At 51.1% G+C, this 24,293-nt stretch overlaps 1 protein-coding gene across 7 annotated transcripts; it reads left to right on the forward strand.

Annotated features, from left to right (window-relative positions):
* Nucleotides 1-9,596: 9,596 nt before the first annotated feature.
* On the forward strand, nt 9,597-21,615 carry COPZ2 (COPI coat complex subunit zeta 2). 7 transcript variants are annotated; one of them, XR_010581849.1, is made up of 10 exons: nt 9,597-9,727; nt 10,476-10,550; nt 13,756-13,837; nt 14,399-14,490; nt 14,966-15,021; nt 15,474-15,551; nt 18,625-18,676; nt 19,279-19,317; nt 19,995-20,108; nt 21,307-21,615. XR_010581849.1 is itself a non-coding variant. In XM_015438204.3 (9 exons), the coding sequence occupies exons 1-9, from the start codon at nt 9,617-9,619 to the stop codon at nt 21,352-21,354; spliced, it is 633 nt and encodes a 210-aa protein (XP_015293690.3). In that variant the 5' UTR covers nt 9,597-9,616; the 3' UTR covers nt 21,355-21,615. The 7 variants fall into 7 exon arrangements, 3 of the variants coding, with proteins under 3 accessions (XP_015293690.3, XP_065387484.1, XP_073875504.1); XR_012425719.1 differs by lacking the exon at nt 9,597-9,727 and adding an exon at nt 9,872-9,969; XR_010581850.1 differs by lacking the exon at nt 10,476-10,550.
* The last annotated feature ends 2,678 nt before the right edge of the window (nt 21,616-24,293 follow it).

A 24,293-nucleotide genomic window follows, 5' to 3' on the forward strand; every position in this document is an offset into this window, starting at 1 on the left:
TGGGCCCCTCGGCCGCGCGTTCGCGGCGGGCGATCTTAGCGGGCTGGGAGTTGGGTGAAGTATCCAAGCTGGGCGCTTCCAGCGCTTTCTGTGGCGGGGGATTGAGGGCTTAGGGCAGGGAATGGGAGGGTGTATCGCCGCGGGAGTGCGGAACACCTCCGCCTTGAGGGTTCCCACAGTGACTTGCAAAAGTCTAGTGAGACCCGAGAAGGCTGAGGCGGGACACGAAGCATGTGGTGCTTGTGGTTGCGACGCTCGTGCCGCCATCTTGGGTGCTGGCGGCGGAAACCGGTACCCCAACTTCCTCTCGGTGCGAACCTGGAGAAGCCTCCCCAGCTGTGAGGGACGGTTGCGCCTCGTGGCCCAGGCAAGGGTGCCTTCGCTGGAGCAGTCCCGGGGACGGTTGTCATGAGGGTGGTGGGACGTTGGCGGAACGTTGGTGGTATGAGAGCTGTGGGGTAATGGCGATTTTTGTCATGGTAGAAACACCCCAAAGAGCCCCCCTCACTTGGTCTCCCACGCTGCTTAGTCTTGCTTTTTTTAGGGATGTTTCTCAGTTTCTAATTTCTCCAGTCCCATCTGGTTATATTTCCAAAACATGTTTGTGACTCTCAAACGTTAGTTTACCCCCAGCATCACTTGGGGAGCTTGCTAAACTACGAATTCCGAGGTCCCACTGGAGAGTCTGATTTAGTGACCCTGGAGTGGCGGCCGGATAACCTGCCTGCTGGGATGATTTTAACGCAACTGATGCGAAGACCCCATTTAGGGAATCATTGGGTTGGAGTTTGCAGTGCGTTCCTCCCAGCTATAGGACAAAGAGGTGTAAACTCAAGTCTGTCTTCTTAGAAGAGCCCATTATTTATGGGTGAATCATTAGTCCCTGTACAACTAAGGACAACGCCAACTGATAACTCAGTAAATAATGAGTCCATTTTGTGCTTGCAGTTAGGAGGCTTAATTTGGGGTGGTTTACAGATTAAGTACTTTCACTGTATATAATAAACGTACACCAGCAATTCTTACAAAACTTCTGAGCTAGTTTACCAGTTTCAAAGACTAATTCAGAGAGCATGTTTTACCTATTCCAGACTGGACTCGAACTCCTGGACTCAAGCAATCTTCCCATTTAGTAGGGACTACTGACGCGTGTCTCCCAATAAATATCCGAGTATAAACGACATGAGGACTAGAATTTTGTGTGTTAACTGTTATAACTTAGTAGACACTCAAATACTGAGTACTTGAAGGGGGACTCAAGCAGGCAGGCCTGTGATTTTCCTGTTAAAAGCAGAAATTAACCACACCTTGGCGGATGTACAGTTTTGAAGGATATGGCATGTTACCAATAAAATAGGAGACCATTCAGTCCCCAAAGTAGTGAGACAATGAAGATAAAGACTGGTAGTGTGTAAGAAAGGAGGAAAAATTTAGGTGTGGCCATCAAACTCTAAAAATAAGAAGGTTGAGAAGGACATATTTTAAAATCATAGCACTGGGCCGGGCACAGTGGCTCACAGTAGCACCTTGGGAGGCCAAGGGGGGAGGATTGCTTGAACTCGGGAGTTCAAGACCAGCCAGGGCAGCATAGTGAAACCCCCGTCTCTACGAAAAAACAAGCTGGGCCTGGTGCCACAAATCTATAGTCCCAACTACTCAGGAGGCTGAGGTGGGAGGATTGCTTGAAGCTGCAGTGAGCTATGATGGTGCCAGTCTGGGCAACAGTGAGATCCTGCCTCAAAAAACAAAAGAAAACATAACATTGAAAGATATAAAGGCTCAACTAAAGTACAGTGTTTAAATACAAGATAATTTTGAGAAGGTGAAAACAGCATACTAAGATTGATCTTTTTTTTACACAACAAATACAGAACAATTTTCAGTCCTAACAGTTCAAACTAAAACTGGACAATCGTTTATGTGAGTTTCCTGCTTAGCCATTTCACAGAAGTGGCCCGAAAAAGGGAAAGAGTTGCAAGGACCAAAGAGAGTAAAGGTGTAGAGACAAACGCAATCGCAACAGCAGGCCTAGGTCTGGCAGGGTGTGGGCGCCCAGGATATTTGATACTCCATGGAAGGGAGTGGAGACGACTGTCTTCCATTCTGTCTAGAGTTCCAGATCAAGTCTGAGCAGGTGCAAGCTTTCCCAGAACCTGCTGATTAACCTTGTAAAACCCAGGGTGTGTCCTCCTTCACCCAGGAAGGCACCCCCCCCCCCCCCCCCCCCGCTTTCCCCCAACACTCCCCGCTCCCTTTGCCTGGGACAGCTGTTAATAGGACAATTACCCAAGAAGCAAAAGAAGGATCCCATGCTGATGTGTCATCAGTCCCGGTATATCCATTAAATCAGACTGAGAAGACCACTGGAAAAAGTGAGCGCATGCGCGTGGCTCCCTAAGGGAAAGGCTGGCAGCCATTGTAAAACCAGGCCTTGCCCCTGCGACTCCGGGCTGTGCAGGAGAGAGAAGAAAGCAGTGGAAGCCGAGAAGAGGGTTAGGTCTAATGCACAGGGATTTGGGGCCAGCTAACTATAAAACATAACACAGAAATCCCCACCCCCACCCCAGGAATAGCAGTGTAGTGTCTACCGACCCAGCTTCCCTCGTAGGAAAAGCTGCTGCTGCCACCAACAGGCACCTCCATCCCGCAGTCACCCCAGAGGATGACACATGCCAGGAATCCCCAGAGAAGGGGCTGTGGGAGAGCAGGCTGGCTGGGGCTCCGATTTCTTCTGGAACAGTGAAATTGCTTTTTCCCTAAAAGGGAAACCCAGTCTTTCTGCCATTCTGGTTGCCCATCATCTAAAAATGTCTCTAAGGCCAGGCACAGTGGCTCACACCTGTAACCCCAGCACTTTGAAAGGCCCAGGTGGGCGGATCACTTGAGCCAGGAGTTTGAGACTAACCTGGCCAACATGGTGAAAACCCATCTCTACAAAAAAAAATACAAAAATTAGCCAGGCGTGCTGGTTCATGCCTGTAGTCCTAGCTAGTGGGGAGGCTGAGGTGGAAAGATCACGTGATCCTGGGGAGGTTGAGGCTGCAGTAAGCTGTGATTGCGCCACTGCACTCCAGTCTGGGCAACAGAGTGAGACCCTATCTCAAAAAAAATAAGAAAAAGAAAAACATGTCTTTAAGTGTTGCTAATCCATGTAAGTATTTCTTACTTGGCAACCTCATCTAATCCAGGGGAATAGATTAGATAGATGATTGCCTGAGATTTCCTTACAGTCCTGAGAGATTCTAGGAATACATCATGTCAATACTAAATGTTAGCATGTTTTGCAAAGAAATCAATTAGTTTTCTGGCTAATCCGGACATCTGGCCCTCTCTCTTACATGGTAAACATCAGCAAACTTGTTACCATTAAACCACCAAAAAATAAAGCTATTCTGTAAGCCAGCCTCTTTCCTGTGCATGACTACCACACTCTTAGAAGATTGCTTCTAATCCTGGCTGCACATTAGAATCACCCAGGTGGGGAGCTTGTAAAAACTACCAATGCCCAGGTCCCACCCCACACAAATTAAGACAACCACTCAGAGCAGAATTGGACATCAGTATTTTGTAAAAGCTCTTCAGGTGATTCTTATGTGCAACCAGAGTAGAGAATCACTAGGTTGGAGCAAAAATCCACGTTGAGGTTAAAAAAAAAAAAAAAAAAAAAAGATTGTGGTAATACAGGAGCACAGACTGGAATGCTTATCTGATTTTTTTTTTTTTTTTTTTTTTTTGAGATGGAGTCGCTCTGTGGTCCAGGCTGGAGTGCAGTGACACCATCTCAGCTCACTGCAACATCTGCCTCCCAAGTTCAAGCATTTTGCCTGCTTTCAGCCTCCTGAGTGTCTGGTATTAAAGGCGCACACCACCACACTTGGCTAATTTTTGTATTTTTAGTAGAGACAGGGTTTTGCCATGTTGGCCAGGCTGGTCTCAAACTCCTCACCTCAAGTGATCTGCCCACCTCAGCCTCCCAAAGTGCTGGGATTATAGGCGTGAGCTACTGCACCCGGCCTATTTGACTTTTAGGATGTGCTCATTCTCAATCCTAAAATGTTCTTTCTTCACCTCTACGATGAAAATATCTCATTGTTCATTAGTGTCTTAGTGTAACATTTTTTGAAGCTGAGTTGAACTGTCCTGTATGTCTTGCTCTGTTGTCTCAAACAATACCAGGTAGTGTTCTTTGTAGAGCTCTGTGTGACATGTCACAATCAAGGAGCTGCCATTAAGAGGTGGGAGGAGTGGATATTTTGGACTTACAGCTGGGTTCGAAAATCTGGCTCTGTCTCGTACTAGTTGGGCCATCCTGAGCTAAATGGAGATAACAATATACATATTCACAAATCTTAAAACTCAGGTCATGTGTATAAAGCCATTCATGCCCGCGGGAAGAGCTGAGTGTAAGGCACTGTCTTGAATAATCCTGTCTTCACCTACCCTACAACTTTATCTCAGAGAAAGTTATCTCAGAGAAAGCCAAAGGTGATGAAGAAATGAGAGCTGTCCTTAGAATGGTCTACTAGAAGCCTATCCTACAGACAGAGCATGGAAGCTTTAGTTTTCTCTCTAGAGGATGCCACCAGCACACACTTCCACACCTCATATTCCACACACACCTCCCCCTCTTGACATTAAGCAGGAAGGATAGAGAGAGGCTGGTACCCAAGGGAGCTGTTTCTTCTTGTCACATAAGAACAGATGCTGAAATCCTAGGACAGACAGCACAGAAATGTGGCAGCAGGAGGGTGACTCAGAGGAAATGAAACGGTCTCCCCTTCAAGCTATACCAAGGCCCAGAGGAGAACCTCCTTTGAATCACCTGCCTCCTGGGACTCCATAGGGCAGGGACCAATTCTGAGTGCACTACTTAACAGGTTCCAGCTGGGTAGGGATGTGCACAGCCTACCTCCCCACCCTACTGTACCTACCTGAAGGGAGCAGAGGGCAGAGAAACATGAAGGCTGCATTCTTTTTGAACCCAACTTGGCTTCTTCGAGCTGGGGAGGCTCTCCCGCCGAGTCTGCTGCTGCACGTGCGTGCTTCTCATGTGCTGCCAGCCTTAAACTGGAAAGTCCTCTTAGGGTCATGCTCTGTGGAAGACACTGTCCCAATACTGGACACACATAGCTCGCATGTTTACGTAAAACCGCATTAAAGGTGCACTTCAGGATGTGTGGGGAAGCGGGTGTCATGGAGAGAAAGAAGTTTTGGGGTCTCTGTTGAAGGAGTTTGGGGAGGGGTTATCATTGGGGAGAATCTTGTCCTTGAAAAGTTGAACTTGGCTCTGAATTTACTTATTCACCACTACAGTTAAGATGTAAAGAGATTTTATGGGCCAGGCACTGTGGCTTACGTCTATAATCCCAGCACTTTGGGAGGCCGAGGCAGGCAGATCACTTAAGGTCAGGAGTTGGAGACTTGCCTGGCTAACATGGTGAAAGCCCGTCTCTACTAAAAATACAAAAATTAGCCAGGCATGGTGGCACACGCCTGTAATCCCTACTACTTGGGAGGCTGAGGCAGGAGAATTGCTTGAACCTGGGAGGCAGAGGTTACAGTGAGCCGAGATCGTGCTATTGCATTCCAGCCTGGGCGACAGAGCGAAACTCCATTTCAAAAAAAAGAAAAGATGTAAAGAGGTTTTAAGAATGGGAACAACAAAGCTGGGCACAGTGGCTCACGCCTGTAATCCCAGCACTTTGGGAGGCCAAGGCAGGCGGATCACCTGAGGTCAGGAGTTCAAGACCAGCCCGACCAACATGATAAAACCCTGTCTCTACTAAAAATAAAAAAGTTAATCAGGTGTGATGGCTCATACCTGTAATCCCAGCTACTCAGGAGGCTGAGACAGGAGAATCGCTGGAACCTGGGAGGCAGAGGTTGCAGTGAGCCTTCATCATGCCATTGCACTCCAGCCTGGGCAACAAGAGTGAAACTCCTTCTCAAAAAAAAAAAAAAAAAAAAGGCAATAACAGTGGTAGAGGTGGGGGTGATGAGAACTTTGTGGTTCCTAAGCTTCCTTCCCCAGCCTGCTCCTCTGATTCCTATCCCCTTGGCCCCTCTCCAGTGCCTTCCCATCACTGACCTGTGTAACTGACTGCTTCCCCACCTCGCCTGTGGAACCAACCAGCCCCCTAACTCCCCTATCATCCCAGGTCTTCCTCTGACCCTTCTGGAGGCTGCTGGTCTTTTATGGTGGGTACCATATGCCAAACAGAGGCTGAGAAATTCTCCTGGAGGTTTTTTGGTGCTGTCTTTGTAAATATGAGCCAAAAAAAAAAAATGGACTAGCTCACAGAAATATTAAGACATCAAAATAACCAAATCAGTATTTTTTAAAAATAACATACCCAGCATGACCATTGACATAACTTCTGATGATCTGGAATCCGAAGAAATAAAATGCCCAAGTACTGGATCTTTTCGCTGCCTGCTGTATCAGATAGTGTCATTATGTTCCCTGTTATAACTGATAGCCTGCAAGGAAGGTTCAGATGTGCCTCCTAAGTCATCATATAGGGAGGGTCAGTAGATGCTTCCTCAGATGTCTGCATGATCTGCTTCCTCCTTTCCTTTAGCTCTTTGTTCAAATGTCACCTTCTTAAAGGTCTTCTCAGAGGACTGTGAAAATGGCTTTCTGGCTTGCCTGTCCCTGACCCTTCACATTCTACACCCCATTTCTGCTCTATTTTCTTTGCAGCACTGATCCCCAACTCACATAATATTTACTTTACCCATTTGTGTATTATATCTTGCACAGAAACGCATGCGTGTACACACACACACACTTGATTATAAGTTCCATGACAGCAAAATTTTTCTTTTGTCTACTATTGTGTCCCAGTGGCTAGAAAAATATCTGGTACATACAAAGCACTCAATAAATATTTGTACAGCACATAAAATATGCCAGTCTTGAACTCCTGGCCTCAAGTGATCTGCCCAGCTTGGCCTCCCAAAGTGCTGGGATTACAGGTATAAGCCACCACACCCAGCCAATATGGTATCATTGATAGGTACATTTTAATTATTATTAGTTAAAATGTGGTATTTGTGAATATTTATACATGATCTCCCTCATCCTGAATTCCTTTATTCATTTACTTCACAAATGCTTATTAAATATCTGTCATCCGCCAGGTGCAGTGGCTCATGCCTATAATCCCAGCACTTTGGGAGGCCGAGGCAAGCAGATCACAAAGTTTCTTACAGGGCTTGGTGATGACAGATTTTTTTCTGTTTTTTGTTTGTTTGTTTGTTTGAGACGGAGTCTGGCTTCGTCACCAGGCTGGAGTGCGGTGGCGAGATCTCGGCTCACTGCAACCTCCACCTCCCAGGTTCAAATGATTCTCCTGCCTCAGCCTCCCGAGTAGCTGGGATTACAGGCACCTGCCATCACCCCCAGCTAATTTTTTGTATTTTTAGTAGAGATGGGGTTTCACCGTGTTGGCCAGGCTGGTCTCAAACTCCTGACCTTGTGATCTGCCTGTCTCGGCCTCCCAAAGTGCTGGGATTATAGGCGTGAGCCACTGTGCCCGGCTGAGCCTGGGAGTTTGAGGCTGCAGTGAACTATGATCACACCACTATACTCCAGCCTGCCTGGGTGACAGAGCAAGACCCTGTCTCAAAAAAAAAAAAAAAGAAAAGTCACATTCATTCGTTCTCACAGGGCTCAAAGTCTGGGCGGGGAGAAGGAACACTTGTAAACAAACTAGTAAAGGCTGGGAATGGTTCACGCCTGTATCCCAACACTCTGGGAAGCTGAGGTGGGAGGATCACTTGAGCCTAGGAGTTCAAGACCACCATGGGCAACATAGTGAGACCTTGATCACCCTCTGCCTCCCCCTCCCCCTCCCCTTCTGCCTCCTCCTCCTTCTCTTCCATTCTTTTTCTTCTTCTTCTTTTTTTTTTTTTTTTCTTTTTTGAAACAGGTTCTCACTCCCATTGCCCAGGCTGGAGCACGGTGGCATGATCATGGCTCTGCAGCCTTGAACCCCCAGGCTCAGGTGATTCTCCCACCTCAGGCTTCTGAGTAGCTAGGACTACAGGTGCACACCACCCTACCTGGCTAATTTCTTTGTAGTTTTAGTAGAGACCAGGTCTTACCATGTTGCCCAGGCTGGTCTTGAACTCCTGGGCTCAAGCCATCTGCCCACCTCAGCCTCCCAAAGTGCTGAGTTTACAGGTGTGAGCCACTGAGCCCAGCCTTGAGACCTTGTTTCTACAAAAATAAAAATAAAAACAAAATGATCTGGGAGTGGCTGCATGCACCAGTGGTCCCAGCTACTCGGGAGACTGAGATGGGAGGATTGCCTGAGCCCAGAAGGTTGAGGCTGACATGAGCCGAGATCGAGCCACTGCACTCCAGCCTGGGCAACAGAGTGAGACCATGTCTCAAACAAGCAAAATTAGTAAAAATAATGTTTAGAGATTGAGAAAAGTGCAATGAAAGGAAGAAATAGGAACTGAGATAGAGAATGTGACAGGAGAGACCGATCAAGTCAGATATGGTGGCTGTCAGGAGGACCTTTTGGTAATGATATTTCAGCAGAGGCTTGAAGATAAGAAGGCTTGATGCATTCAGTGAGGAAAACCCCATTCTGTAACCATCTAGGGTAAGTGACTGTGGTCCACAACATAAGAGGGCTTGAAGAGAAGAATAGGGAAGAAATTTTGAGTCAAAAATCTGGGTTCTATTCCCAGTCAACTAGCTGTATGGTCTTGAAAAGGTGACACAACCTCTGAGTCTCTCTTTCCTTAAAATGAGGGTCCATTATGCCTACCTCACAGGTGTGGGCTATATTAGATAACGTATGTGAAGGTGTCAAATGTAAAATACATGCACAGTGTTTTTACCAGTAAATGCATACGTACCACTAACATACATATCACTGGGGTGTGAATTTTCCACTTGCCAGCATATCCTGAAATGAGAGCTTGTCTTTGGTACACTTAGACAAAACCAAAACATGCTGCAAAGCCCAATGTCATTGGTGGAGCATTTGTGCTGCTGGGCGTCTGTCTTGCTTTTGATGGTGCCATATCTGTGTCTTAGGAGAGCCTGGGGAGGTGTCTCCGCGGCCATGGTTCCCTTCTGCAGGTAGTGAGAGAGGAATGGGAAAGCCTCTTCACAGAGGAGTGTCCCCAGAACTGTCCTCATGTGCTCTTGCTTATAGACCCTGTCCCGGAGATCTAAAGGGTGATCTGACATATTTGTCCCCATGGTACCTACCAGAGGTCAACAGACAAAAGTGGGCTTTGCTTGTGTTTGCTGCTGGCCCCAGGACAGCCTACAGACACCGGTGCACACCAAAGCCACAGGCCGGAGAGCAGGCAGAAAGCAGGACGAGGACTGGTCTTGGGGCACCCTGAAGATGCAGAGTTCGGGGCTGTAAGGGACTCGGGAAGGAGCCAAGGAGAGAGGGAAAGGAGAGGTGGGGGAAGAAGAGCTGGGGTGAGGGCGGGAGGGGAGAGCGGGGAGAACTAGCAAGAGAACGGGGCCCCGAGGAAAGGAAGGCCACGCGCGAGAGGGGGCCACGGGGCGGGCGCGGAGGCGGGGCGGCGGCGGCGGGCAGGAGGCGGGCGGCGCTGTCAGTGCGAGGCGGCGAGCGGAATGCAGCGGCCCGAGGCCTGGCCACGTCCACACCCGGGGGAGGGGGCCGCGGCGGCCCAGGCCGGGGGCCCGGCGCCGCCTGCTCGAGCCAGGGAGCCCTCGGGGCTGCGGGTACGGAGCGGGCGGGAGCGGGGGTCCCGGGCGGCGGGAGCTGGGCCGGGACGGTGCAGGATTGAGGGGAGCAGCCAACTCAGAACTCGCGCGCCCAGCGGCTGGGAACTTTGTGTCACCCCTGACCGGCCCCAGGACCCGGGAGGAAAAGTTCGTCCCGGCGCCAACCGGCGAGGAGGCCTGTCCTGAGTCCGTCGGCGCGGGGCTGAAGTTCTGGGTCCGTTTGGAGCGGGGGGTGGCGGGTGAGTTGCGATTCCGCGGGGAGGGTAAGGAGTGGCCTGTCCGTCCCAGACTCGCCTCCCATCACCGGTGGGTGATGGGCATGCTGCTGAAGTCCACCCGGGCCAGGGCCAGGGCCTGGGGGCGGGCTGAGAGCGCAGGTCCAGCCCGGCCAGGGATCAGCTGGAAGGAGGAGGCTCGGCCCGCTGTCCCCCCCGGCCCAGGTTCTGTGATACACTCCGACTCGGGCTCTGGAGCAGTCAGTGCATGACAGAACTTGGGCCCGGAAGGACCTTCTGCACCCAACGGGCACAGCGCCCACTCGGGGCCTGCAGTGGAACATCTGCCTGGGAGTGGAGTGGGCACCTGGGTTGGCCCATGTGGCACAGGGTTGGGCAGAACCAGCTGTGGACCTTGAGGGCTGGGGTTGCTGAAGCCTGAGGGTGTATCCTAGGGCCAGCAGATCCCATAGAGACAGGGTGTCCACCTTGAGCCAGGGGCCAAACAGAACTCTCCTCCCCGGTGTCAGTTGCAGGAACCTTCCCTCTACACCATCAAGGCTGTTTTCATCCTAGATAATGACGGGCGCCGGCTGCTGGCCAAGGTAACCTCTGACCCCACCTGTGAGGGACACAGTTCCCATCCAGCTGACACTCCTGTCTCAGGAGAAACTCCACTGTGGTCTCTGTGACTCAGGGCAGCTCAGCTTAGACCCCTCCAGAAGTCCTTCTCATCCTCCTGCCTTGTCAAGGTGCTGCTCCCTGAAGTGAGGGGTCTCCCCTGTTTCTACTCATGTTCCCTGAAGTGTTTCCTCGTCATCGGTACTGGCCAGCTGGACCTGGGCATGGGAAGTTTCTGCCTAATGGATCAGTGGAGTGTTGAGCCTGGGACCCAGGAGTCTTAGTCCCCAAACCCCTACACAAGCTCTTTTGTTCTTTGGGGTTTGTCTCTAAACCTCCTCAAAACCTCCACTTTTGTTCTACAGCTTGGTAAACACTAAGGATTTAGCCTAAGGAGTCTAAGGATTTAGAACCAGATGGGATTTTAGAGACTGTGTAATACAACTCTTTAATTTCATAGATGAAGAAAATGAGGTGTAGAGAAGCTAAGTGAATTGCCTGAGGTCACAAGTATTAATATCCTAACAGATCCAAACTCATATTTTATTTATTTACTTATTTAATTTTTTCACTTCTCCCATTTCACAGGTTTCACAGGCAAACTCAGGTTTTTTTACATTAAGCTCAAGGTGGTTTTCACTGTACCCCCATTCAATTATCTGTTATCTATCCTAGCAAACACGGCCTAAAATAATCCAAAAATAAATTTCTGCTGTCAACACAATTAATTGTAGTGGAACTACAGCATCTGCATTAGCTATGAAATGCATTATAAGGCCGGGCGCAATGGCTCACACCTGTAATCCCAACACTTTGGGAGGCCGAGGTGGGCAGATCACTCGAGGTCAGGAGTTCAAAACCAGCCTGGCCAACATGGTGAAACCCTGTCTCTACTAAATATACAAAAAATTAGCTGGGCATGGTGGTGGGCGCCTGTAGTTACAGCTACTCAAGAGGCTGAGGCAGGAGAATTGCTTGAACCTGGGAGGCGAAGGTTGCAGTGAGCCAAGATCACGCCATTGCACTCCAGCCTGGGCAACAAGAGAGAAACTCTGTCTCAAAAAGAAAAAGAAAAGAAATGCATTATAAGGCCAGGCGCAGTGGCTGATGCCTGTAATCCCAGCACTTTGGGAGGCTGAGACGGGTGGACTGCTTGAGCCCAGGAGTGCCAGACCAGCCTGGGCAACATGGCAAACCCCATCTCTACAAAAAAAAGTATGAAAATTAGCTGGGCGTGGTGGTGTGCGCCTGTAGTCCCAGCGCTCGGGGGGGCTAAAGTGGGAAGATCGCCTGAGCCTGGGAGGTTGAGGCTGCAGTGAGCCATGATCGAGCTACTGCCCTCCAATCTGGGTTATAGAGTGAGACCCCATCTCAAAAAATAGATTTCCTGTTTGTTTGTTTGTTTGTTTGGAGCTGAAACTTTTCTGTTTTTATGACATTCAGATAAGCAGCGGCCAGTAGGGAGCTGGCTAATCTGCCTGCAGATTGAGTACTAAGTGGCAAAATCCACATCCAGAAAATTGAAAACTGAGCTGACCACACCTTGCCCCAGCAGATGGTCAGAGGTGGATCAGCAAGGCCAAAGGCTCTTGCTCCCTACAGATTAAGAAACTAAGAGAAAGAGGCTCACCATTCCCAAACAAAAAAACATTAATTTAGTTATGGGATATGTGCGAGGGATTGTTTCTTAGATATTTAATCTTCACTATAACCCTGTCTGCAGTCAGACCGTCCTTACTGCTCAAACCCAGCTTTGGCCTCACAACTGTGAGATGTTGGGGAAGTTACCTGACTTCTTTTTTTGTTTTGTTTGTTTGTTTGTTTGTTTTGTTTTCTTGAGACAGAGTCTCACTCTGCTGCCCAGACTGGAGTTCAGTGACGCGATCTCGACTCACTGCAACCTCTGCCTCCCGGGTTCAAGTGATTCTCCTGCCTCAGCCTCCCAAGTAGCAGGGATTACAGGCGCCCACCACCATACCCGGCTAATTTTTTTTTTTTTTTTTTTGAGACAGAGTCTTGCTCTGTCACCCAGGCTGGAGTGCAGTGGCGTGATCTCGGCTCACTGCAAGCTCCGCCTCCCGGATTCACGCCATTCTCCTGCCTCAGCCTCCCTCGTAGCTGGGACTACAGGCGCCTGCCAGCACGCCCAGCTAATTTTTTTGTATTTTTAGTAGAGACAGGGTTTCACCGTGTTAGCCAGGATGGTCTCGATCTTCTAACCTCGTGATCCGCCCGCCTCGGCCTCCCAAAGTGCTGGGATTACAGGCGTGAGCCACCGCGCCCTGCCATTTTTTTTTTTTTTGTATATTTAGTGGAGACGGGTTTTCACCATGTTAGCAAAGCTGGTCTTGAACGCCTGACCTCAGGTGATCCATCTGCCTTGGCCTCCCAAAGTGCTGGGATTACAGGCATGAGCCACCATGCCCGGCCGTTACCTGACTTCTTGATGCCCCAGTTTCCCCATCTGTGTAATGGGGATAATAAAGTAGCTGTTGTTATTATCATTATTATTGTTTAAGAAGGTGTGCTGGTTTTGCCATCTTTCCTGTAGACTCCAGGTGCTGTAGAATTAGTGTGCGCTAGTGACCATGCTAATCCTTAGCACCCTGCACATCTGCTGAATGTACAAGATCCTCCAAGAAACCAGAGGGGACTCCAAAAGCAGGCCTCAATATCCCTCTACTTTTTGGGACTTTCTTTGCTCAGAATTTCTTTTGGAGGGGGCGGAGCATGGTGGCTCACGCCTGTAATCCCAGCACTTTGGGAGGCCAAGGCAGGTGGATCACCTGATGTCGGGAGTTCGAGACCAGCCAGACCAACATGGAGAAACCCCGTCTCGACTAAAAATACAAAATTAGCCGGGCGTGGTGGCACATGCCTGTAATCCCAGCTACTCAGGAGGCTGAGGCAGGAGAATTGCTTCAACCCAGGAGGTGGAGGTTGTGGTGAGCCGAGATCGTGCCATTGCACTCCAGCCTGTGCAATAAGAACAAAATTCCATCTAAAAAAATAATAATAATTTGTTTTGGAGGAACTAGTGAGCCAACAGGCCTAGGGTGCAGTAATGGAGAGATGGGGCAGGGAAGCAGGATCCCGCTTGCCCAGCACCTAATCTTTCCTGCCCCCAAATCTAGGGAGGATCCAGGCTGTGTGGAAAGCTATGGTCCCTTCTCCTTCCCTTTCTCATAGTATTATGATGACACATTCCCCTCCATGAAGGAGCAGATGGTTTTCGAGAAAAATGTCTTCAACAAGACCAGCCGGACTGAGAGTAAGTGTCCCCCTCTTTCTCCACCAGACTATCAGATGCATACTGTCATCTTCTCCAACTGGACACATCTGTCCCCATCAGCCTTGCACACCCACAGGCCATTTCCCTTTCTTCAGAGGCTTTTTGTCCTCTCCTTCCCAGGTGTTCTCTACTCCCTTCCTCCAGGGAACCTCCACTCCCTGTCACTCTCCAATCCCCCTGACTACCTATCCCCCCAGCATCCCCAGGCCTCTCTGTAGCTGAGGAGGCCAATTGTATTGTGGTCCCAACCTGAATCTGGTCCCAAGGTGCTGCACAGGGTGGAAGCGTGGACAGGAGGTAAACTAGTCAACAACTGGGCTTGTTGACTCCTTGGCCTGAGGCAGTCCCTAGAAATAGAGTATCGATAAGGGGAAGGACATGGGGCAGCCTAATGGTAGTGTCCCTAGTGCTATCTTTCCAAGGGTTCTCTAGAAAGGGGAGAAGGAAATAAGAGGAAAGTCACAGAGTCATAGTTGAGGAGGAAGGGCTAGGCTGGGACCAGGCAAGGTGGCCAGTACTGAAAGCTCCCTCCATTTCTAGGTGAGATTGCATTTTTTGGGGGTATGACCATCGTCTACAAGAACAGCATTGACCTCTTCCTATACGTGGTGGGCTCATCCTACGAGAATGAGGTGAATTCAGGAGGTTGGGGCAGTAAAAAGGGCTGTCTATGGGGAAATGTTATCTGGAATCTGGGCTTGAGGCTGGGACCTGGAGGCTCACCATTGGACCCCTCCTGCTAGGCTCCATGAGGTAGAGGGGGGCAGCAAGAAGGGTTCTTTCTGGGACAATGTGTATCCTCGATAACCCTTAGTTTCCTTGGGAACCAGGAATGAAGTCATCACTTCATCTGCAAGGGAGGCTTTGTCCTTCTTAGACATAACTAGAGAAAGATACACTAAATGTCTCCCAGTGGAGAACTCCAGTTTCCCAGCCCAGACACATGGAAGTTCCCTCTAATGTCACACTGCAGTCAGTTTCCAGCCCAGGCCTCGGAAAAGGGAGAACTCTCCATTGCTGCCCACACAGGTGGGCTCCAAGTGCTTCCTTTGACCTTCTCAATCTCAAGCTCTCTTGTTTTCCTCCTCCCGTATCTGCCCATCCCAGCTGATGCTCATGTCTGTTCTTACCTGCCTGTTTGAGTCTCTGAACCACATGTTAAGGTGAGTGAGGTTCTCTGCCCTCCAAGGCCCCATCCCCCAGGCCCTGATATGTCACAGGGCACTTCCTCCCTGTTTATCTCCTGAGGTCCCCACAAGACTAAGACAATCTAAAAAGAAAAGTTCATAGTCGACACAATGAACCAAAGTAGGGCTATGCTATAGCATCTAACCTAGTTGTGAAACGCATTCGGGGTCCTGTGGTGGGTGCCCGCGTGTCAAGGCACAAAGTATGGGAGGTTGGACGAGGTGGGGTATAAGGAAGCAGAACTGCCCTTTGCTCAGGAATGCCTTCCACGGGCTCTGTGCTCACTGCCCTTCACATTCTCCTTCCCAATCCTTGTTTGGTGAGGGGTGAATGAGACAGGCTTTGGAGAGTGGGGTCAGCCTCACCTAGGCAGGGACTCAGTTCCTCCCAGCCACAGGGAGGCTCAGGAGCTTGTGTCCACTTTCAGGAAGAACGTGGAGAAGCGCTGGTTGCTGGAGAACATGGACGGAGCCTTCTTGGTGCTGGATGAGATTGTGGATGGCGGGTGAGGAGGGGACAGTCAGGGACACTCACAGCAGGAGTGCCTTTGGGAGTCATCAGCCCCAGATGGCACCCAGCATGGCCAGAACTCTGACCAACTTTTCACTCCCTTCCCCCAGCATATTCCCAGGGATCCCATTCCCCTACCCCTTCCCCTTACTAGCACCCCACCCTAGAAGATGGAAGTTAATTTCAATGTTAGCCAAAGTCAAGCCAAACAAAAGAGTAACCTGATGTCAAACTATGGGAGACTATTGAATAGGCAGGGTTTGGGGAAAATCCAGTTTGGTCTCCAATGCCCAGGGGAAGCACTGGCACAGATGCTGACCCTCTCTGGAAGGACTTCAGACAGTCCCACCAGCCCCACATGTCCTGCTTTTAGGGCTCAATTCCAGCACCAGCTAGATGCGTGACCTGGGTCAATTACTGACTCTCCCCCAGCCTTACTTTCTCCATCTTTAGGATGGAGGTAATAAGGGATTGTAGGGATTAAATGAGAAAATACATGTGAAGCTTATGGTTCTCATTCAATAGATGTTGCCTCCTATTGGTATGCTAGTATATTCTTAGGAAGTTAGGAGCTCTTTTAAAAAAGTTGGTTCGTGAATTTCCATCAGGGGACCAATATTGAGAGAGAAAAATTCTGGCTTTGGGGAAAACAATAACAAAAATTTCTATTTTTTTTTTTTTTTTGAGACAGTCTCACTCTGTCGCCCAGGTTGGTGTGCAGTGGCCCGATCTCGGCTCACTGCAAGCTCTGCCTCCCGGGTTCATGCCATTCTCCTGCCTCAGCCTCCTGAGCAGCTGGGACTACAGGTGCCCGCCACCGTGCCTGGCAAATTTTTTGTATTTTTAGTAGAGACGGGGTTTCACCATGTTAGCCAGGATGGTCTCAATCTCCTGACTTCGTGATCTGCCCGCCTCGGCCTCCAAAAGTGCTGGGATTACAGGTGTAAGCCACCGCACCCGGCCTATAGAAATTTCTTGAGCACCTTAAAAACATACATGCCTCTATCATTACATCATTTTATACATTACGAAACAGGCTCAAAGGTTCAAGTGACATGCCGGAGGTCATTCACACAGCTAAGGAGTGGCAGGGCCAAGATCTAAAACCATGTGCATAGTTCCAGGGGCCATGCTCTTTCCACAGCACTGTACTGGACTGCCTGGGGCATTAAAGAATGCCTCCCCTCTCTATAGCCATTAACTGCCTGCTACTGCTAGGCTTCCTGCAGAATTCTGGGACCCAAAAGTGAGTGGGGTAATGCCAGGTATTGGGGAGCCAGAAGCATATACAATTTGGTGAACGCTCTTGAAGGAAAACTTTACACAAATACACACAAAACTACAAATGCAGAACCAGATGCAGGGCTCTGGATGGCTTGTGCAAAGGAGGATGCCTGAGGTATAAGCTTCACAAGCTTCCCCTCTCTGCCTCTGAGGAGTTCAGTTTCCTGCCAAGAAAAACTGGGGAAGCGCCAGTCGGGAGGCAACGCCTAAACTGGAGCCTTGGCCTGGGATGCTCTTTATGGATTCCAGGACCCCCGGCTAGGAAGCCTGGGACCTCAGGGTGCTCAGCCCAAGGATGGGGCCTGGAAGAGGCTCCCAATAAATGTTTGTCATTTCCAGTGATTTAGTAAAAAAGAAAACAAAGCTTCTGCTCTGGAGGAGTCTCACTGGGTAAGGAGGTGCACTCAGATCCTGTCATCTTTGTCCTGCTGCAGTGACAGGCCCTCACATCCAATACCCTGTATATAACCCCAAGGCCTCATGAAGGAGTGCCTGCTCTCTGAGAAAAGCTACAATATTTGGGTCTACCAAAAGGGAAGTTTTTTTTTGTTTTTTGTGTATGTGTTTTCTTTTTTTTTTTTTTTTTTTGAGACGGAGTCTCACTCTGTCACCACGGCTGGAGAGCAGTGGCGCAATCTCGGCTCACTGCAACTTCTGCCTCCCGGGTTCAAGCAATTCTCCTGCCTCAACCTCCTGAGTAACTGGGATTACAGGTGTGCGCCACCAAGCCTGGCTAATTTTTTTATTTTTTTTTATTTTTAGTAGAGACGGGGTTTCACCATATTGGCCAGGCTGGTCTCAAACTTCTGACCTTGTGATCCGCCTATCTCAACCTCCCAAAGTGCTGGGATTGCAGGCGTGAGCCACTGTACCCGGCCTAAAAGGGAAGATTTTTAAAAAGAGCTGTTTTTTGGTTTGTTTGTTTTTTGTTTTTTGTTTTTTGAGATGGAGTCTCACTCTGACGCCCAGGTTGGAGTGCAGTGGTGCGATCTTGGCTCACTGCAACTTCTGTCTCCCGGGTTCAAGCAATTCTCCTGCCTCACCCTCCCGAGTAGCTGGGATTACAAGTGTGTGCCACCATGCCTGGCTGATTTTTGTTTTTTTAGTAGAGACAGGGTTTTGCCATGTTGGCCAGGCTGGTCTGGAACTCCTGACCTCAGGTGATCCACCTGCCTGGGCCTCCCAAAGTGCTGGGATTACAGGCATGAGCCACCGTGCCCAGCCTTAAAACAAAGCAAAACAAAACAAAACAAAACAAAACTTTAAACATGTTTAAATTAAAAAAAGAAATAGGAGGAAGTTGGGGAGAAGGTAGATGCTGATTTTTGGAGTTTCATTTCTTTTATGCAGGGCATGACCCCATGCCATAAAATAACAGTGCAACAAGATAAGAACCCCCAGGGCCTCCCTTCCTAAGTCTTTTCACAGGGAATCCAACCCTATACACAGAAGGTGAAGTGAACTTTCAAGAGCTCTGAGTTTTGAGAGTCCCTGCTTTTGACATCCTGATCATTCTAGACCAGACTGTTTTCATCTGGTTTGGAAGATTTTGCCCAGGGATGACAAAGCGTGTGGACCACTGGGTTGAAGCATCAAAGAATCAGAGCTGAGGGTCCTCCATGCTGAGGGAGAGTTCTGACTTGAGGGCTATCAGTGGGAAGGGACCTGGAAGGTGGAAGTGTTGCAGGATGCATTGGGAGAGGGAAGAGGCTTGGCAAGGAGAGGGGGCAGAGGGGAGGATTGTGCCACTGATTTGCCTCCTGGTTTTTCCTCTCATCTCATAGTGTGATTCTGGAGAGTGACCCCCAGCAAGTGATCCAGAAGGTGAATTTTAGGGTAAGAGTCTTCTTGCACACCTCCTCTTTTAGGCTGCCCTTCCTGTCCTTCCTGGACATGGGGCTGCCAAGGCCGAGACGGTAGAAGCCCAAGCTCCTCTAGCAGAAGACAACGACTGGGCTGATATACTTGTTAGGGGTGGGATGAGCAGCAGTTTGTGGGTGGGATGCCAGTTAATGGAAGAGATCTTCCTGTCCTCTCCCAGGCTAGGAGCACAAGTACCTTACCTCTTCTCTGGTAGGAAGTACGGACTGGGGAAATAAATACATCCTCAAAGAGGCACCAGGTGGCTGCCTTGGCCTTGAGGTTGGGGGTCAGGGGTATGGATAGAACCTCCCTACCTTGTTTGGCTTTCTCATGTCTGGATGAAACCTTTCCTCCCATCTTCCCTCACCCTCCATGCACCATAGCACAATCCCAGAAGTCCTGGCTTCCAAATGACAGGCTGCAGGACTTCTACTAACCAGTCACACAGGTGCAGCTCTGAATCACCCTAACCACTGCATCACCTCACCCATACCCCCAAGCCCCTTTCCTTCACCTCCCTGACCCAGGACCCTCATGCTGGCTCTACCCAACCCTTTGACTCTGCTTCCTTACAGGCAGATGATGGCGGCTTGACTGAACAGAGTGTGGCCCAGGTAGGCCCCCCTGCATCTGCCTTGGCTAGAAATGGTCTAGAGAGATACCGGGAGCAGAGCATCCTAGGGGGACCCAGTGAAGCTATCAAGTCTGAAAAATCAGGGGTGCAGGAGGGAAGGGATGAGGCAGTGACAGGTCATATCTTGGAGAGACTCGCTGGAGGCCTCTGGGCTCTCCAAGTTGGGGGAGCTGGGTACTAATGGATGGATGGGTGTGTTACCATTAGCCCACCTCGTCTCCTGGCTTGGTTTAGTTGGATTGAAACTAGGATGAGCGGCCTACCTTGGAGATGGCTGGGTCACTTGTCCTCCCCCCCAAAAAATCTGGGAACTCAGGCCTCTGATGCGCCCTCTACAGAAACCTGGAAAGGGTGCCAAATAGGAGTTTGGCTCCTAAACCCTGTCCTTGCCATTTAGGGTACACGCTGGGATTATTAAGGGACTCTCAAACCCATGATAGGATCTGATTTTCCCCACTCATCACTTGTCACCTTGCCCCTGAATGACCTGGCTATGGAAGAACCTGCCACAATGTTGCATGGTCCTATCTGGAGGTGCATGCAGAGCAGGAGGCCAGGAGGAGGTTCCTGACTCTGAAGCCTGATCTGTTCCCCAGCTGCACAAACTTCCTGCTAGTTCAGGATGACTGTCTTGACCTCTCTTCTGTCTGCCTGCAGGTCTCTCTGCTCAGACTAATCCTGCTTGTATGGAACTTCCTGCCTTGGCGCTAACTCCTTGTGCTGCGGTGGCCTTACCGAGATGAGCCTGTGCTGTCTCGTGTGGAGTCCCAGGTGTGGCGCCCATTTTCCTGCACAGCCCTTAACATTCACTTTGCTTCGCCCCCCCCTCTGATTCCCTATGTTTCCTTATACCATGCTGGAATGAATGCAGCTACAAGGCAATTTTCAGGGTGGAAAGAGGGTAGGGAGTAATGAGCAGAGCAGATAAGAACACGGGTGCTCATGGGAGTCATCCCAGGATACATGTTCAACCTTACCACCTAAAGCTGGGTGACCTAGGGCAAGTTACTCAACCTCTCTGGGCCTCACATAACAGGACCCTCCTCATGGAGTTATGACAATTCAATGAGCCAATGCATGGCAAGCTCTTAGCAGGGCTCCAAGCAAGTTAACACATGCTGAATAACCATCAGTATTTCTCCAAAGGGAGAAAGAATGAAAACAGCATTTTTAATGGAATTCTGGAGTAAAAACAAAGCAAGCTACAGGTGGCCAATGGGCGATAAAATGAGGACAAAGTTAGATTCCGGCTAGGAGAATCAGGGGAACCCTAAGCCACTGTCCCCAAGAGAGGAGGGAGATTGTGCAGGAGGAGGAGACAGACACAGTGTTCCCTCCTCTAGAAGGGAATGAGGCTGAGTGGCTGAAGGGACAACCTACCTGAGGGACACACCTGGTGTCCTGTCCCCCTCTCCTGCTTTGGCATTGTGCATGCGTGCGTACACTTGTATGGATTTGTGTAAGCACTGGTCTGAGACTTTCCACCAGGCATCCCACCGCAGGGTCTGGCCGGCCACCCTTTGCCAGCTATGCCACATCAGCAGTGGGTTGGGGTGGGGTGTTGAGGACACATTGCCAGTCATGGCCAGAGCTAGGGGTTTGCTGAGGCGTCAGCACAGGGAGTGTCAGGCCTCGGCCCCGTCTCTGCCTGGACGTGGCACTGTGGGCGGGAACTCTCATGGCATGACAGCGGGGAGACAGGCTGCTGACACACCCACGCTGCAGATGCAGGAGCCAGAGGTCTGGGCAGGCTTGGCCCTGAGGTGGGAGCTGGCTGCAGCCGGTTTCCTCTGCGCTTTCTGACTTGAAGGGTTGGCCGCGTTTAAGCCAAGCGGAGACAAGATGCTGCCACCTAGTGACTGGGGGTTGCAGGGGCGCTTAGGGAAGGTGGGCTGTGGACCTCCCCATGACTGTATGTGGAGGCATTTGACATTCTCAATTCTCTCTCAACCTCCCCACCCCACCCCAGGTTCTTCAGTCTGCCAAGGAACAAATTAAATGGTCCTTATTGAAATGAAGGCTGTGGATTCAAGGCTCCCTGCCCCCCAGACCATTTCCCCAATCCTGGCAAAAGCCCAGAGATCCCACGGTCAGGAGAGACCCCTCTGCATCCCCAGGTCCCTCCCGGAACTGATTCCTAAGGTCTCCAGCCAGAGATTCTGAGATGCAAAGGTTTGGCCTCAGGAGAGTCACCTCTTCTCACTGCCTTGGCCTTAACTCATACCTTAGGCATTCCTGGCCCCAGGGCCCTAATAAACCTGCTTTTGTCTTCTGCCAAGGGTCTCCTTCTCTCTTGGCCTAGGAAGTGTGTGTGTGTGTGTGTGTGTGTGTGTGTGTGTGTGTGTGTGTGTGTGTGTGTGTGTGTGTGTGTGTGTGTGTGTGTGTGTGTGTGTGTGTGTGTGTGTGTGTGTGTGTGTTTTCAGATAAAGGCCCCTGCACTTCCTGTGGCTCATATCCAGTACCACGGTGGGGCATGTCCCTGTGGTTGTGTGACTGGGGAGAGATGTGGGACAAGGGAAAGGGTACTATTTAACACCAGGGGGAGGGGGATGCGACGCTGATACCACGGAGCCCCATGTGTGGCGCATACTGCCAGGTAGGGGAGAGCAAAGGATGGTACCCCTATTTTGCGATGCAGTACAGATATGGCGGCTCCGCTGGGGATTCCTTGAGTCATTTTTTCCATTCCCAGCCTCCAGAAGGGAAGGGAGTAAGGCTTCCTCTGAACAAACCGAGAAACAGCACGGCTATTTTTCTTGGCATGCCTGGAACCGTAGAATTCCATCCTGGCATACACCCTGGGCACTACAGCTCTCTGCAAGCTTTCGGGTGGTGGGGGCAAGGAAGCATCGCCAGCCCCCACCGTGCACGTGTCCTGAGCACCCTGTGCGCTGCAGAGGGTGTGAAGAATTGCAGGTCGGGAGGGAGAGGAGGGTGGAAGGGTGTCCCAGGGACAAACGGGAAGAGTGGAGATTGTATAGCCTTTCTGGGCGACACGACTTCCCTTCTCTGTCGCCGTCCCAGAACCTCTGTTTTCTCCCTTCCATTCTCTGACGCGTACACTTTCTGCGTCCCTGTAAATCCATCCCTGAGCCTGTCTAGCGTTGCGTCCCGGGACAGCTCGTTTCCCTCGATCCTTTGCGGACTGCAGCTGGTGGCTCACGCTCCACCCTGGCCCCGCCCCTCGCGTGCGCTGAGCACTGTGGGAAGCCCCGCCCCAGGAAAGCATCCGCGATCTTATAGTGCCACCTGCAGGGACAGGCGGGAAACGCGCTCCCGCCGGGGCCGCCCCGCTGACTAACTCCGCCCCCAGGGCGGGCCAGACTCCAGCTCCTGGGCGTTACTCATTGGTTTCCGACACCGGCGACAGGACGTTGCCCTAGCAACCTGCACGCGTGACCCATCCTGCTAGTTCCGCGCCAGCGTGGGCACAGGAATTTCAGCGAGGGAGGGAAAGTGGCGAGACGTGGACGTTAATAGAAGTTGTCCCTGCGGTTTTCAAGTCCTACATTATAAAACTGTTTAAGATTGAACATTTATAACGGGCTTGACTACTTCTACAATTAGAGAAAATGATACAGTCATGTAAACATTTACATTGTAAGCGCTGGGTGCATAATCCATCCGAGTAAATAATGCAAAATGGCAACTCTTGGAAGGGGAGAAAAAAAGAGTATTCGGTTAAATTCCGTGGAGTTCAGGGGCTACTATGGCGACAAGAAAGGAGACATTTTCTAGAAATATTTTGGCAAATACGCGGCCACACCCAGGGCTTGGCTCCCTCCACCACCCTTAAGCGACCGCAAGGAGGGACTGGGAAATGCGCTTCCTAGCAACGCGGTCGCGCCTGCCTCGGCCCTGCCATTCCAATGTAGCAGGGACGGGAATGGAAAGGGACAGGCAGGAGCCGGGCACTTCACACAAACTAGCTCACCGAATCCTGTGAATTACGCCATGCTCTCCCCATTTTACGGAGGGGAACACCGAGGCTCAGGTTGAAGTGTTTGGTGCAGTTTCCGCAGAGCGGGGCTCCGGATTGGGGAACTGCTGGGGACAGGTGGCTTTCTCGCGCATCCCTGCCCTAGGCTCATCCGAACCCCTGGCTCACACAGGAACCGTACTGGGTTAAAAGGAAGGAGCTGAGGGTGCATGGCAATGACGAGAGGCGACCAGAAAGGTGTCCTCGTCCGCGATGGCTGAGGGATTGCTGGGAGCGGCGCTGCTCCGAAGCAGCCGACGGACCCACGCCGCAGCGGAGAGGACAGCGCAGAGCGGGCTGCGCAGCACTGCCAGAGGAGCCGGGAGGGCCGGCAGGGAAGGGCGCTACCCCTTCCCGAGGACCCCGAGTTTGCAGGCCCAGCTTTCTGGGGGCTGAGGCAGAGACCCCGCTGGGGGTGGAGGGCCGCCGGCTGCTGTGCCCCCAGCTCCCACGTGGCGCCCGCAGCCCAGCAGAGCCGCCAGGATGACGAGCCTGGCCTGCCGCCCAGAGTCCTGCCCTCTGGCACCGGCTTCCTCCAGACGGCCTCATTAGCGCTGCCACAGGCCGGAGTCGGCGGGCGCAGAGGGGAGCGCGGGGGCCTGGTTTTCGGGAAGGGCGGCAGGCGGTTCCGGGTGGGAGGGCAGCCAGGGCCTGCCTTCCAGTCTCCTGCCATCCCTAGGGTCCCTCTGCATCTTTCTGCATTCCTCCACCCTCTTGCCCTCGTGGGCTATCCTGCCGGCCCCAAGTGTATAAGGGAAGGGGGCCTCAGGGCCTCTTCTTTCCTCCAGCAGAATGGGCACCAGGACACGTCTGAAACCCAGAACCCAGGAGCCAGGGCCCAGCCAGACGGCACGCACAGAAACACCGGCCCCTGGGCTCTGGCGCGGAATAGGACGCCAGCAACACGCAGACCCAACCCGGGGCGCAGAGGTAGCGCGGCCTGGCCCTGGGATCCCTTTTATACCACTTAGAGCCTC

Source organism: Macaca fascicularis, chromosome 16, assembly GCF_037993035.2.
Source record: "Macaca fascicularis isolate 582-1 chromosome 16, T2T-MFA8v1.1".
Taxonomy (NCBI): domain Eukaryota; kingdom Metazoa; phylum Chordata; class Mammalia; order Primates; family Cercopithecidae; genus Macaca; species Macaca fascicularis.

Bases quoted from the DNA above. Each gene is read 5' to 3' on its own strand.
- COPZ2 (XM_015438204.3), top strand. From the start codon at position 9,617: ATGCAGCGGCCCGAGGCCTGGCCACGTCCACACCCGGGGGAGGGGGCC. The intron at 15,022-15,473 runs GTGAGTGAGGTT...GTCCACTTTCAG, and splicing joins TCTCTGAACCACATGTTAAG to GAAGAACGTGGAGAAGCGCT. The intron at 19,318-21,306 runs GTAGGCCCCCCT...ACCCCACCCCAG, and splicing joins CTGAACAGAGTGTGGCCCAG to GTTCTTCAGTCTGCCAAGGA.